General features: G+C 42.8%; 2 gene segments (V, D, J or C); both read left to right on the top strand.

The window, feature by feature from the left end:
• Positions 1–7153, top strand: part of LOC112633758 — a 72418-nt gene extending 65265 nt beyond the window's left edge. The window contains 1 exon segment of the V gene segment in view: positions 7100–7153. Within this exon segment, the coding sequence occupies positions 7100–7126 (27 nt within the window).
• Positions 1–15090, top strand: part of LOC112633745 — a 674114-nt gene that overhangs the window by 526282 nt on the left and 132742 nt on the right.

Here is a 15090-nt window from a genome sequence, read left to right as displayed (position 1 = left end):
CGCCCCACTCTGAGGCAGAAGAGATAACACAGGGCTGGGGGCAGGCCCAGTGTTGGGTCTCAGGAGGCAGCGCTCTCAGGACATCACCATGGCCTGGGCTCTGCTCCTCCTCCCCCTCCTCACTCAGGACACAGGTGATGCCTCCAGGGAAGGGGCCTCAGGGACCTAATCCTTGGTCTCCTGCTCCTCAGGCTCATCTGGGCCCAGCACTGACTCACTAGTGTGTGTTTCTCCCTCTTTCCAGGGTCCTGGGCTCAGTCTGCCCTGACTCAGCCTTACTCAGTATCTGGCTCCTCTGGACAGTCGGTCACCATCTCCTGCACTGGAACCAGCAGTGATGTTGGGAGTTATAACATTGTCTCCTGGTATCAACAGCACCCAGGCACAGCCCCCCAACTCATGATTTATTGTGTCAGTTATTGGCCTTCAGGGGTCCCCGATCGTTTCTCTGGCTCCAAGTCTTGCAACACAGCCTCCATGACCATCTCTGGGTTCTAGGCTGAGGAAGAGGCTGATTATTACTGTTACACGCAACCAGCATCACTTTCCACAGTGGTCCCAAGTTGATAGAGAAATGAGACCAAAACCTGCCCTGGGCTCTCAGGCTTCTTCTTGCTCTGAAGACGCTTCCTCACCCTGTGCAAGGGGCTTCCTGCAGCACAGCCTTGAGAATTCTTCTCTCTCAGCTCCTCTCCTTTTCCACCATGAAGTCCAAAGGAAACCTGCCCTGTGGTTTCTCATCCAGCACAGGGAAAGCTTCCTATTGCTTTTGTGCTGTGGTCCCTGAATGCACAACTCTTCCTAGCTCTTCAAATGCAGGGACGGTGACAAGCAGCTTCCTGATTGCTGCAGTCCCTGCTGTTTCGAGGAACAGCCTCACTCTAACTGCACCCCCATCTCCCACGCTGTGCAGCCCAATCCGGACGGAAGCCATTACAGAAGTTTCCAGAAACCGCATCTTACTCAACTCTCTGTCCACCACACTCTAGGGAGGATGGCCCTCCTGGCTGAGCTAACTCCTGCACCTCTGTCCTGAGGCAGTGACCACTAAGATAAGATCTGAAGACGTTTCTGAGGGATTAGGAACAAAAAGGAAGCTGTTTTCTTTTTATTGCTCCTGCTCTTTGCCCCAATACCTAAGGTTGCTGAGCTGGGGAGAATTTTATCGACAGGCTCAGTGTTCACTCAGAATCCCCTTCTCCTCACATCACTGAGTCCCTGTCCTAGAAACTCCCCACAAGCAGATGGTCTCCACACAGGATGGGAGTTCCCCAGGAAAGAGTTAACCTGAGTCAGCCCCGCTTTCTCATTGACATCCAGCATTTCTAATCTTCATGGGTGTCAACACTTCTGTTGCTGAAACCTTTATTAATCTAATGGTAAGAATTTAGAAAATATTCATACAAGAGTTGGGTTCAAAATTTATATTTTCTGAGCCAGTTGTTAAGCATAGCCATTATTACATTAGATTGGCACAGAAGTTACTGCAGTTTTTCTCATTACTATCAATGGCAAAAACCACAATTACTTGTGTACCAACCTCATATATAGTTTGGTTTTTATGAACTTTTTTATTTTTTTGAGATGGAGTCTCGCTCTGTCACCCAGGCTGGTGTGCAGTGGCGCAATCTCGGCTCACTGTAACCTCCGCCTCCCGGGTTTAAGCGATTCTCCTGCCTCAGCCTCCTGAGTAGCTGGGACTACAGGTGCCTGCCACCACACCTGGCTAATTTTTATATTTTTGGTAGAGACGGGGTTTCACCATATTGACCAGGCTGATCATGAACTCCTGACCTTGTGATCCGCCCACCTCAGCCTCCCAAAGTGCTGGGATTACAGGCATGAGCCACCGCGCCTGGCCCATGAACTTCAATTACATAGATTATATTACAAAGTAACCATTTTAATATATTTGTATCCAATAACACCATGTTGTGTACCTGAAATATACACAATTAAATTTACTTTAAAACCCAAAGGGTATTGTCTATTGCTACATAAAAATCATTCCTAATATTCAGCATGTTAAGAGAACACGTTTGTGACCTTGATACTTTGATGCACCTAGAATAGCTGAGCCACTTAGTTCAGTGGTTCTGGCTGTGTGTTGGTCATAAAGTTGCAGCCAAGCTGTCGGGCTGGGATGCATCCAGAGGCCAGAGAAGGTGGCCAGGCCCAGCCGGAGGGAGGCTGCCACTGTCCCTAACCTCTTTGGCAGATGTAGAGAGCTCAGCAGAAAAGGAGAGAGTGAAGTGTGAGGCCCCTCTCCTTGTCCTCAATGTTAAAGATCATCCCATGCATGCGCTGTTTCTTCTTTCCTGAGACACCCCAGGCATAGAGCACTCCCCATTCATTCTAAGGCTACAGAGTATTCCACGGTAGAATTTTAGCCAACTCAACTCTAAGGGTTATCGCCATGATTTTCATCTCACAAATAAACACTGCAGTGAACATCCTTATGCAGACTTCTTTGGGTTCATGCGTGAATATGAACGTAGCATAAATTAAATTTCTAGAAGTTGAATTTCTGAGTCAAAAGGATGTGCACTTGTAATTTTTACTCATTGTTCTCAGATTCCTCTCCAGAGGGGTTCCACCAGTTTGTAACGCCAGCCACAAACACCTGGTCAGAGTACAGTGTCGAAAGTTTGAATTTTTGCCAATATTTCAGATTTTAAAATGTTATTTGTTACACTTTTATTTCTGATTTCACCTATTCTGCTTGAAGTGGAGCATTTTCTCAAATGTTTCAGCGCTGTGTATTTTTTAGGATTCGGTAAACTTTTTCTTAAATGTCCAGATAAGAAGGATTTTAGTCTTTGGTGCCCAAGACTCAACTCTGAGACTATTATGCAGTTACTTACGCCATTCATCATGTAACCATTTAAAACCATAAAAACCACTCTGAGTTCTGTGGCCATAGAAACACATGTGGCAGACAAGGGAAGGCCTATAGAATGTGGTCCCTGGTTTGTAGAGTCATTTGAAATTTGAAAAGTCCACCAGCATATTTTCTAGGTGGAGGTCTCTTCGAGGGCAACACTGTATTTCACCTGCTATAGTGGCCTGAGTCTTTATCTATATGTGTGTGTGTGTATATGTATGTGTGTGTATATATATGTATATATATATGAACATATGTGTGTCATCTGTTTGATTGGCTCTTAGGTCTGCCCAAGGCAGCCCTGTGTCACAATCTCATTACTTTTATTTCTATCCATTTGCTTTGAGTTTTGGGAGAGCTTTAGTATAGGAAGAATAGACTCCCCCCAGGAGGCAAAACAGAGGAAGAAGGAGGGGCAAATGGTCAAGGCAACTTGTACCAAGTCATGAATAATCCAGCGTAGGCTCAGAGAAAAAAGTCCTAAGATGAGCCTGGTATCTAAAACCAAAACATGCAAGATCATTAAAGTTCTAGGGATTATAACAGATAAGTAAATGAAGTTTTAAATGTATTGGACATTTATATAAAGCATGAAGACTGTAAAATTCAGAATGTGACAAGGAAATAAAGAATTTGAGATTTTAAGATATAAAGACCCCAAAGCAAGTTTCCAGGAAAAGTGTTTATGCCTCAAATTATTATTTTCTCTAAAAGTCTTTTTTTCCCTTTTCTTAGGTATGAGGAAACCTCTCATGGAACATTCTTTTTTTTCCACCGTCAAGAACAATGTGACCCCACAAAGGAATTCTAACATTAAGTAGAAGACAATTGCACTTTTTTGTAACCATTGAGAAGTTTCCTATTTGTACATAAAAATATTGATGCAGAAATCACCTGTCTTCTGACTTGTTAGACTGAAAACCATGAAAACCCTAGAAGAAAACCTAGGTAATACCATTCAGGACATAGGCATAAGCAAGGACTTCATGACTAAAACACCAAAAGTAATGGCAACAAAAGCCAAAATAGACAAATGGGATCTAATTAAACTAAAGAGCTTCTTCACAGCAAAAGAAACTACCATCAGAGTGAACAGGCAACCAACAGAATGGGAGAAAATTTTTGCAATCTACTCATCTGATAAAGGGATAATATCCAGAATCTACAAAGAACTTCAACAAATTTATAAGAAAAAATTAACCCCATCCAAAAGTGGGCGAAGGATATGAACAGACTCTTCTCAAAAGCAGACATTTATGCAGCCAACAGACACATGAAAAAATGCTCATCATCACTGGTCATCAGACAAATGCAAATCAAAACCACAATGAGATACCATCTCACACCAGCTAGAACGGTGATCATTAAAAAGTGAGGAAACAACAGGTGCTGGAGAGGATGTGGAGAAACAGGAACACTTTTACATTGTTGGTGTGAGCATAAACTAGTTCAACCATTGTGGAAGACAGTGTGGCAATTCCTCAAGGATCTAGAATTAGAAATACAATTTGACCCAGCCATCCTATTACTGGGTATATACCCAAAGGATTATAAATCATGTACTATAAAGACACAGGCATATGTATGTTTATTGCGGCACTATTCACAATAGCAAAGTCTTGGAACCAACCCAAATGTCCATCAATGATAGACTGGATTAAGAATATGTGGCACATATACACCATGGAATACTAGGCAGCCATAAAAAAGGATAAGCTCATGTCCTTTGTAGGGACATGGATGAAGCTGGAAACCATCATTCTGAGCAAACTATCCCAAGGACAGAAAACCAAACACTGCATGTTCTCACTCAGAGGTGGGAATTGAACAATGAGAACACTTGGACACGGGGCAGGGAACATCACACACCAGGGCCTGTCATGGGGCTGGTGGGGAGAGGGGAGGGATAGCATTAAGAGAAATACCTAATGCAAATGACGAGTTAATGGGTGCAGCACACCAACATGGCACATGTATACACATGTAACAAACCTGTACATTGTACACACGTACCCTAGAACTTAAAGAATAAAAAATAGATAAAAAATAAAAATTAAACATATATATATTGAGGCTTAATGCTAAAAATGGAATTAGTAGTTTCATCTCTATACAAGTGATTAATTTTCTTTGGACTAAGCCATTTCTGTTCATGATTCATCATCGTTAACTTGGATGTATTCTACTCTGAAAACAATTCAACTTTTGGTATATTTTGTTTTGTTTTCTGTATCAACTATAGCTCTTTTCTAAACACTGACAGAGATATTCCATACCTGATTATTAAATTTAATTTCATGGGCATTTGGATTATTAAATTATTTCAAGAATGCACAGACGGGACTTCCCCCGCATTGAACTCACAAATGTTGCTGATGCTGACTCACGCTTTTCTTTCAATCTTGGCAAATAAAGTAGGCATTTTATTTTCTAGATACCCAGATGATAGCAACAGAGAGAAGGAGAAACTCCCCAAAGCTGTTATCCTTTAAATCCTCAGGATGAATCACACCTGGAGAATCACTCACACTTGATTTACATTTTATACAAATGAGAGTTGGGTCTTAGAGCTGATGCCGAGTTAGTGAAGGACTTGGGCTGTTGGGATGGGGTGAATGTGTTTTACAAGCGAGGAAGACATGAATTTTTGGAGTCTATAGGGTAGGGGATTATCGACTAAATTGTGTCCCCAAAATTTGTACAATGAAACTCTAACATACAGTGTGTGACTGAGTTTGGGGATAGGATCTTTAAAGAGAGGAGTGAAATTGAGGTCATGAGAGTGGCTTGTTATCAAATCTGGCTGGTTTCCTCCTAAGAAAAGGAATTTGCACACACAGAAATGAGACAACAGAGACAAGCGTGCAGAGGGAAGATCACGTGAGGACACAGCAAGGAGGTAGTGACCTGCAAGCCAAGGAGAGAGGCCTCAGGGAAAACCAAACCCACCAACACCTTTATCTTGACTCCCCAGCTTCAGAACTGTGAGAAAAGATGTGTCTACTCTTTAGGCCAGCAGGTCTTTGGTATCTCATTAAGGAAGCACTAGCAAATGAAAACAAAACGGACCCCAAAGACCTTGGAAGGAGGAGGAGATGGAGCAGGGTGCAGGAAGCAGGGCAGGGAGGGGCTGGAAGTTTAGGCTCTGATGTGCATCTCCTGGATGGAATCTGGACTCCACTCAGCACTGTTTGGGAAAACATTTAACCTCCCAATACTGATTTCCTAATAAACACTGGGCCTTGAGCATAGGGCTTGGCATCATCCTATTCCATGTTATGAAAGTCTTCTTGAGGTAATGTTTGTAAAACAATCACCAAGGCATCTGGCATATATTAAGGGTTCATACATAGTCATTGTGATTTAGTTATAGAAAATTGCATTCATTCTATGGGCACCAGGGGGCACCGTGAACCTTGGTCTGGGGACCCTAATGAGTCCAAGTTCCCCTGCGGTTCTCAAGTGCACAGGGCCTAACTGTTGCTTCCTTTGAAACTCCTTCTATTGGGTAAAATTCTGAAACCCACCTGGCCCTTCTGATCTTGAGAAATTACCCAGAGAAGGCCCTCAGGCTCAGGGCTCAGAGGAGAACTGGGGCAAATATTTTAGGGAATGGAGAACAGCTTTGCATCCACTACTCACCAGAGCCACCTAACAAAGACACAATGGTAACGGAAGTAAATTTGCATGAAGAGACTCCTCTTCCTACAATAAGAGAAACCTGGGGGTCCCTCCCCAGCTGTGGGCACAGAGGCAGACCTCTGGGGCATCTCCACCATGGTCTGGACCCCTCCCCTGCTCACCCTCCTTACTCTCTGCACACGTGCTGCCTCCCAGGGCTCAGCCCCTATGGAACCAGGGATCAGCCTAGCCCTGAGCTTCAGCTCAGCATAGGGAGTGAAGCAGAGTGTGGGGCTCTAGGAAGAAGATTGTCATCCTCAGACACCTCTCCTGTCCTCTCTTGCAGGCTCTGTGGTTTCCTCTCAGCTGACTCAGGAGCCTGCAGTGTCTGTGGCCTTGGGACAGATGGCCAGAATCACCTGCCAGGGAGATGGCATAGGAACCTAGTATGCAAACTGGTATGAGCAGAAGCCTCGGTACCAGAAGCCCTGTGCTGATCATCTGTGGTAACAACAACCAGCCCTCAGAATCCCAGACTGATTCTCTGGCTCCAAATCAGGGAACACAGCCACTCTGATCATCTCCGGGACTCAGACTGAAGACAAGGCTGACTGTTACTGACAATCACCAGACAGCAGTGGTACTCATCCCACAGTGACACAGGCAGATGAGGAAATGAGACAACTACCCTTTTTCTGTCTGTGTCACCCTCTTACTCCAGCCCCAGCAGGATTGTGGACACAGCCGTGAGCAGGTCTGTCCCAGTTCACCTGCATCTGAGCCCTCCAGGAAGGCTCTGCAGAGGGTAGGTCAGGAGAGGACTTGGGGCTGGCAGGATCAGGTTGTCCTGGTGGTGTCTTGGGAATGGGAGTGTCTTGACTCAAGATGACCTGAGTGGAAGGACAGGAAGAGACAGCCATTGAGTGGTCATGGTCCCCGGATTTCCTCATATGTGGTGACTGAACCTAAGTCAGTGCCTCTACTCTGTGGCCCAAATGCCCTGATTATTTTTCTGAACTGCCTGTGTTTCACTGAGACCCTCAAGCGCCAGCTTCACAGCATCCTGATGTTCTGAACAGGGAAGCCTTTCACAGTGAGCACTGAGAATCCCTTAGATCCCCTTTTCAGGGCTCACCCACCCTCTATCCACCCAAGGCTGCAGGGAGGCCCTGGATTCCACAGCTGTTTCCCCACTGGAAAATGCCATTGAGTTCAAAGAATGGCTTCATACAAGAATGTGCCCCCTTCAGAATACAGTTCAGCGGCAATGACTGCCTGATGCCTCGATCCCAAAATCATGTCTTAACTTAGGATGTCCTTGAAGTGCCTTCTAGCTTAGCACTCAATTGTCACACATTCTCTCATTCCTCCCACACGTCTTTCCTGGGAGTATATCATGAACCCCTACTGCACGGAATTCTCCCTCTCAGAGTGGGATTCCAGGGAACTCAAAAACTAAAAAACAAACCAAACCAGTCTAGAGGTAAGAGTATTGAAGAAGAGAGAATTATACAGAGAGAGAGAGCTCTGAAGTCTGCAAATATTCATGCACTGATTTGCGCTTGTGTGTGAAGAAACTCCCTTTGAAAGAGAAAAAAACACCCAAAGACACTTGAGGGAACACTCTTCAGAGGACACACACACACACACACACACACTCTACAGTCAAAGAAAGAGAAAAGGCCCCAGCAAAGGGGCATCAAGTTGACTCATCACAAGAGCTTTGCCTCAGTACTGGGGAAAATGTCACATAAGACTGCGCGGTTCTCTACTAAGACAGTGTAAAAGCAAGGTAAGGTCAAACAGTTTTCAAATATTTTTTACTGGATCCAAAAAAATAGAGAAAGAAATGCAAAATATATTCTGAATCCAACAAGGACAAAAGTACACAGTCGGCATCCCATCAACATTTTCTGCAAAGAAATAAACAAAAAAAAAATAAGCTATAAGAAACAAAAAGAAATCAATCCAAAGTGGCCTTCAAATTTGACAGATGATAAACTTTACAGGCAGGAGCACAAGAGCAATTCTTGTAACTATATTCTACTTGATTATGAGGGTAGAGGATGGATTTACCAGGTTAAGCAGAGATATAAGACATAAAGACCCAAGTTAAACTTTAAGAAATGATGCCTAAAATGTCCCTGATAAAAAACACACTGAATGAGCTTGATTACAGAGTAGATGCTATGAACGAATAGATGAGTGAACTTAATGATGTAGCGATGGAAGCTATCCCCGAAAAATTACCAAAAAAGGAAAAGACGACAAAAGTAAACGGAGTATGTGTGAGTTTTTGGACATTATCAAATTGGCATAATGGTATAATTAGAGGCATAAAAGGAGATAAGATCGGTGTGGTGAGAGGGAGGGCAGAAAAACAATTTAAATAGTGATCCGAGTGTTCCAAGTTTGGTTAAAAATACAAACCCACTATCCAAGAAGCTGAACAAATCCCAAACAGACACACACATACACACACACACACACAGAAAAAAACACACGTAAAGCAACACTCACCGTATTCAAATTGGGAAAAAAAAAATCTGTGATGATGAAATACTCTTAAAATTAGCCAGAGAGAAAACACGTGTTAGATTCAGGTGAACAGCATAATGATAAATGCAGATTTCGTATTAGAAGCAATGCGGCCGGGCGCCGTGGCTCATGCCTGTAATCCCAGCAGTTTGGGAGCCCCAGGTGGGCGGATCACGAAGTCAGGAGATCGAGATCATCCAGGTGAACACAGTGAAACTGTCTCTACTAAAAATACGAAAAATTAGCCGGGCGTGGTGGCGAGCGCCTGTAGTCTCAGCTACTAGTAAGGCTGAAGCAGGAGAATGGCGTGAACCCGGGAGGCAGTGCTTGCAGTGAGCCGAGATCGCGCCACTGTACCCCAGCCTGGGCGACAGAGTGAGACCATCTCTCAAAAAAAAAAAAAAAAAAAAAAAGAAGCAATGCAAACAGGAGGCAGTGGAGCTATATTTATACAACACTAAGAGAAACAACTTTTTATTCAAAAATCTTGAATAGAAAAGCTGGAGGCATGACACTACCTGATTTCAAAATATACTACAAAATATACCATAAATCCATAGTAACTGCAAATCTATAGTATAATATCAAAACAGCATAGCACTGTCAAAAAAAAAAAGGGGCAGGGGAGAGACAGAAACAGACAAATGACAGACAGACATAAACAAATCAAACAGAATAGAGAACTCAGAAATAATTTCATGCATTTACAGTCAACTCATTTTTAACTAGGCATCAAGAATACATCTTCCGGAAGGACAAGCTCTTCAATAAACTGTGCTAGGAAACACCCAACACCCACATGTAGAAGAATAAATCTAGACCGTTATCTTATCATATACAAAAATCAACTCAAAATAAAGATTTAAATGTAGGACTTGAAACTATGAAACTACTAGAGAAAAAAACATAGGATAAATACTTAATGAAATTGGCTAGGACAAGGAATTTTCAAATAGACATCAAAAGTGCAAGCAACAAAAGCAAAAACAGACAAATATGATTACATTAAGCTTAAAAGCTTCTGCAAAGCAGAAGCAGCAATCAGCAGAACGAAGAAACAATCCAGAGAGTGGAAGAAAATATTAGCAAACTATACATCAGGCAAGCGGTTAATACACAAAATACAGAAAACAAGACTACTCAAAAGCAAAAACACAAATAATCTAATTTAAAAATCAGAAAAAGATCTACCCAAAACCTTTGTCCCCCACCATTATTTCCCCCACTTTCTTTTCCCACTGCCTTCCCCTCCCTGTGACCACTCTTTTTTTTCTTTCACCATCTACCCTAACACTTTTTTCCCACCACTTCTCCCCCAGCACCTTTTCACAAAGCCCTTCTCTACTCCCACTCATCATCCTTTTCCCCACCATCTTTTCCCCTCTCCCTGGCCACCCTCTTTCCCCTCTCGCGCTCTCATCACCCTCTTTTGCTCCTCTATCTACCCCAAAACATTTTCCCCTGTCTTTTCCCAAAGCCTTCTCCCCACTCCTGCTCCTCACCACCCTCTTTTCCCCCGCTCCGTCTACCCAAATACTTATTTTCCCACCATCTTATCCCCACCCTGTCTACAACGCGTTCTCCTGCTTGTCATCCTTTTTTCTCTTTAGTACTCACCACCCTCTTTACCCTTCCATCTACCCCAAAACTATTTTCTCTCCTACCACTTCAGCTGTGCTGCCGTCTCCGTGGCCTCCACCAACCGCAGGGAGGAGAGGTGCGCTGTCACAGGCCCCAGCCTCCAACGTGGGGCACTTAGCTGTCCCATCTCCTCTTCTAGCCAGACAGGAGCAGCTCCCGCTGCCGGCGGCCCCCCAGCGCTCCCACAAGGCTGCGGTCTCGGTCACCTCCACCTACCACAGCGAGGCGAGGCAAGAGGACAGCCACAGTGCTACTGGCTCCAGCCTCCAGCGTGTAGTAAGTGGCTTCCTAAGCTAGCACGGAACAGCTCAGGACATACACACAGAAAATCCTCGACTGACCTGACTGCCCGTCTCAGCATGCCTTATATACTGAGGTTAGGCAATGTGGGTTCCTGGACTACATGTTCTGATTGGATGAGAGAAAACCTGTGGGCCTACTCTGATTGGACTTTATTGTGATGTTCTGATTGGATGAGAGCAAGTATTAAAACAACCAATCAGAGCATGAAAATAAAGTCCAATCAGAGTAGGCTTAGAGGTTTTCTCTCATCCAATCAGAACACGTAGTCCAGGACCCCACCTTGCCTAACCTCAGTATATAAGGCATGCTGAGACGGGCAGTCAGGTCAGTCGAGGATTTTCTGTGTGTATCTCCTGAGTTGTTCCGTGCTAGCTTAGGAAGCCACTTACTACACGCTGGAGGCTGGNCTTTCCAGGATTTTCTGTTGGTGTGGACTGCGGTGTTCCGTTCTGGCTTAGAAAGCCACGTACTACAGGCCGGAGCTCACGGCCTTGTGGCTCTTTTCTCGCCTCGCTGTGGTAGATGGTGGAGACTGAGACCGCAGCCCCGCAAGAGCGGTAGGAGGGCCGCCGGCAGCGGGAGCTGCTCCTGTCCGGCTAGAGGTCGAGAAGATGAGAGAGTTACGTGCCCCACGTTGGAGGCTGGGGCCTGTGACATCGCACCTCTCCTCGTTGTGGTTGGTGGCGGCCACGGAGATGGCAGCAGCAGCTGAAGTGGTAGGAGGGGAGAAAATAGTTTTGGGGTAGATGGAGGGGTAAAGAGGGTGGTGAGTGCCAAATGGAAAAAGGATGGCAAGCAGGAGAAGGTGTTGCAGACAGAGTGGGGAAAAGATGGTGGGAAAATAAGTCTTCGGGTAGATGGGGGGGAAAAAGTGGGTGGTGAGCAGCAGGAGTGGTGGGGAGAAGGCGTTGGGAAACGCGGGGGAAAATGTTTTTGGGTAGATGGAGGAGCAAAACGGGAATGAGAACACATAGGGTGAAAGAAGGTGGCCGCGGAGAGGGGAAAAGATGGTGGGGAAAAGGGTGTTGAGCGGGAGAGTAGAGAGGGCTTTGCGGAAAAGTGGTGGGGAAACAGTTTGGGGGTAGATGGAGAAAGAAAAAGGGGTGGCAAGAGGGAGGGGGCCGAAGGCAATTGGGAAAAGAAGTTGGGGAAATGGGGGGGGACACAGGTTTTTGGTAGATTTTTTCTGATTTTTAAATTAGATTATTTGTATTTTTGTTTTTAAGTAGTGTTTCTGTATTTTGTTTATTAACCGCTTGCCTGTTGCATAGTTTGCAAGTACTTTCTTCCATTATCTGGATTGTTTCTGCATTGTACTGACTGCTTTCTCTGCTTTGCAGAAGCTTTTAAGCTTAATGTAATTACATTTGTCTATTTTTGCTTTTGTTGCTTGTAGTTTTGATGTCTGTTTGAAAATTCCTTGTCCTCACCAATTTCATTAAGCATTTATCCTATATTTTCTTCTCTGGTAGTGTCATACAGTTTTAGGTCATACATTTAAATCTTTATTTTGAGTTGATTTTTGTGTATGATAATTGTCTAGATTTATTTTACATGTGGGTGTTGAGTGTTTCCTAGCACAGTTTATTGAAGAGATTGTTCTTCCGGAAGGTGTTGTTGATGTGTAGGTTAAAAATAAGTTGACTGTAAATGCGTGAATTTATTTGAGTTCTTTATTCTGTTTGATTTATGTCTGCCGTTTGTCTCTGTCTCTCCCCTGCCCCTTTTTTTGACAGTGCCATGATGTTTTGATATTATACTATAGATTTGCAGTTATTATGAATTTATAGTATGTCTTGTAGCATATTTTGAAATCAGGTAGTGTGATGCCTCCAGCTTTTTTTATTCAAGATTATTTTTGTATCTGAGGTGTTTTGCATTACCATGTGAATTTTACAATAGTTTTTTTTTTATTTCTATGAACAAAGTCTTCGTAATTTAACGTGAATTGCATTGATTCTGTAGCTCACATTGAGTATTGATAGAGGTATTTTAACACTATTCTTCTAGTGTATGGACGTGGGATATTTTTCCGTTTACTTGTGTCTACTTTAATGTCTTTGATCTATGGTTTTTTTGTTTTTGTTTTGAGACGGAGTCTCCTCAGTCGCCCAGGCTAGAGTGCAGTGGCCCGATCTCGGCTCACTGTAAGCTCCGCTTCCCGGGTTCACGCCATTCTCCTGCCTCAGCCTCCCGAGTAGCTGGGACTACAGGCGCCTGCCGCCACGCCAGGCTAATTTTTTGTATTTTTAGTAGAGATTCGGTTTCACCGTGTTAGCCAGGATGGTCTCGATCTCCTGACCTCATGATCCGCCCTTCGCGGTCTCCCAAAGTGCTGGGATTACAGGCGTGAGCCACCGTGCCCGGCCTGATCTATGTTTTATAAAAAGTTGTCATTGTAGGAGCTTTCACCTTTTTGGTTAAGTTTATCCCTAGGTATCAGTGGTTTTTTTTGTTTTGTTTTTTGGTTTTGGGTTTTTTTTTTTTTTTTGGGAGGGGGTGGGTAGTTACTGTAATGAAACAGCTTTCTTGATTTCTTTCGTATGTGTTTCACTATTGCTGTGTGTGCTACTCATTTTTGTATATTGATGTTGTATCTTACAGCTTTACTGAATTTATTTCTCGTAGGTTTTTTTGTGGAATCTTTAGGGTTCTCTATGTGTATATGATCATGTAACCTGCAAACATAGACAATTTGACTTTTTTTCCCAATTTGGATGGGTTTTATTGCATTCTCCTGTGTAATTGCTCTAGCTGGGGCTCCCAGTACCATGATGAATCAAAGTGGTGAAAGTAGCCACACTTGTTCAAGATCTTAGAGGAAGGGCTTTTAACTTTTCCCCCTTGATTACGATGTTAGTTCTGAGTTTGCCATATATGGCCTTTATTGTGCTATGTTCCTTTTGTACTCATTTTGAGTTTTTATCATGAAGGAATGTTGAATTTTATTTTTTTCAGCATCTACTGACATGATTATTATTTTTCTTGATTCGCTGAATGTGATGTGTGACATTTATTTATTTGTGTTTGTTGAATCATTCTCATATTCCTCCGATGAATCCCCAGGTATTTGGTTGAGGATTTTTTGAATCTGTGCTCACCAGAGATATTTGCCTGCGGTTTTCTTTCTGTGTCGTGTCCTGGTCTGGTTTTTGTAGCAGGGTAATGCTGACCTCATAGAACAAGTTTAGAATTACTCCTTCCTCTTCATTTTTTGGGGAATATTTTGAGTAAAATTGGCATTACGTTTTTAAAAAATGTTTGGTAGAATTCAGTAAAACCATAATTCTTGTGTTTTTCTTTGATGGGAGATTTTTATTACTGCTTTAATTGCATTACTTTTTTAGTCTGTTGAGGTTTTTTGTTATTCCAGCTTGTGAAATTGCTATTTTCAGAAATGTATTCATTATCTCCTAGGTTTTTCAATTCGTTTGTATATAGGTGTTTTTAGTAATCTCTTACGATCCTTTGTGTTTCTGTGTAATCAATTGTAATGTCTCCTTTTTCATCTATGATTTTACTGCAGTTTTTTTTCTCTTTTTCCTAGGCTCATTATACCTTGTCAATTTTGATTTTTTTTTTTTTTCAAAAAAAACCGCAGCTCTTTGTTCCGTCTTTTTGTAATTTTTTAGTTTCTATTTTTAAAATTTCTTCTCTAATCTTTGATTTGTTTCTCTCTACTAATTTTAGCATTTGATTTTTCTTGCTTTTCTCATTACTTGAAGTGTACTATCAGGTTGGCTATTTGAGATCTTTCTACTTTTCTGATTAGGCATTTATAGCTATGCACTTTGTCTCTTACAACTGCTTTTGCCGCATCTGACAGGTTTTACGTTGTGTTTCTATTGTTTCAATTAATTTTTAATTTCCCTTACTCGTTTCAATGAATTTTTAATTTTTTCATTTATTGTTCATGAGCAAGTATATTAATTTTCATGTATTTGTACAGTTTTTAAAGTTATTGCTGTTACAGATTTCTAGTAGTATTCCACTGTGGTCAAAAAAGATACTTGATATGATTTGAGTTTTTAAAAATGTGCCGTTACTTGCTTTTTGTCCTAACACACAGCCTATCCTGGAGAATAATCTATGTGCTACTGAGT

The sequence above is a fragment of the Theropithecus gelada genome, chromosome 10 (assembly GCF_003255815.1).
Source record: "Theropithecus gelada isolate Dixy chromosome 10, Tgel_1.0, whole genome shotgun sequence".
Taxonomy (NCBI): Eukaryota; Metazoa; Chordata; class Mammalia; order Primates; family Cercopithecidae; genus Theropithecus; species Theropithecus gelada.
Note: the sequence above shows the minus strand (reverse complement) of the source record. Positions and strands in the feature narration are given on the sequence as shown.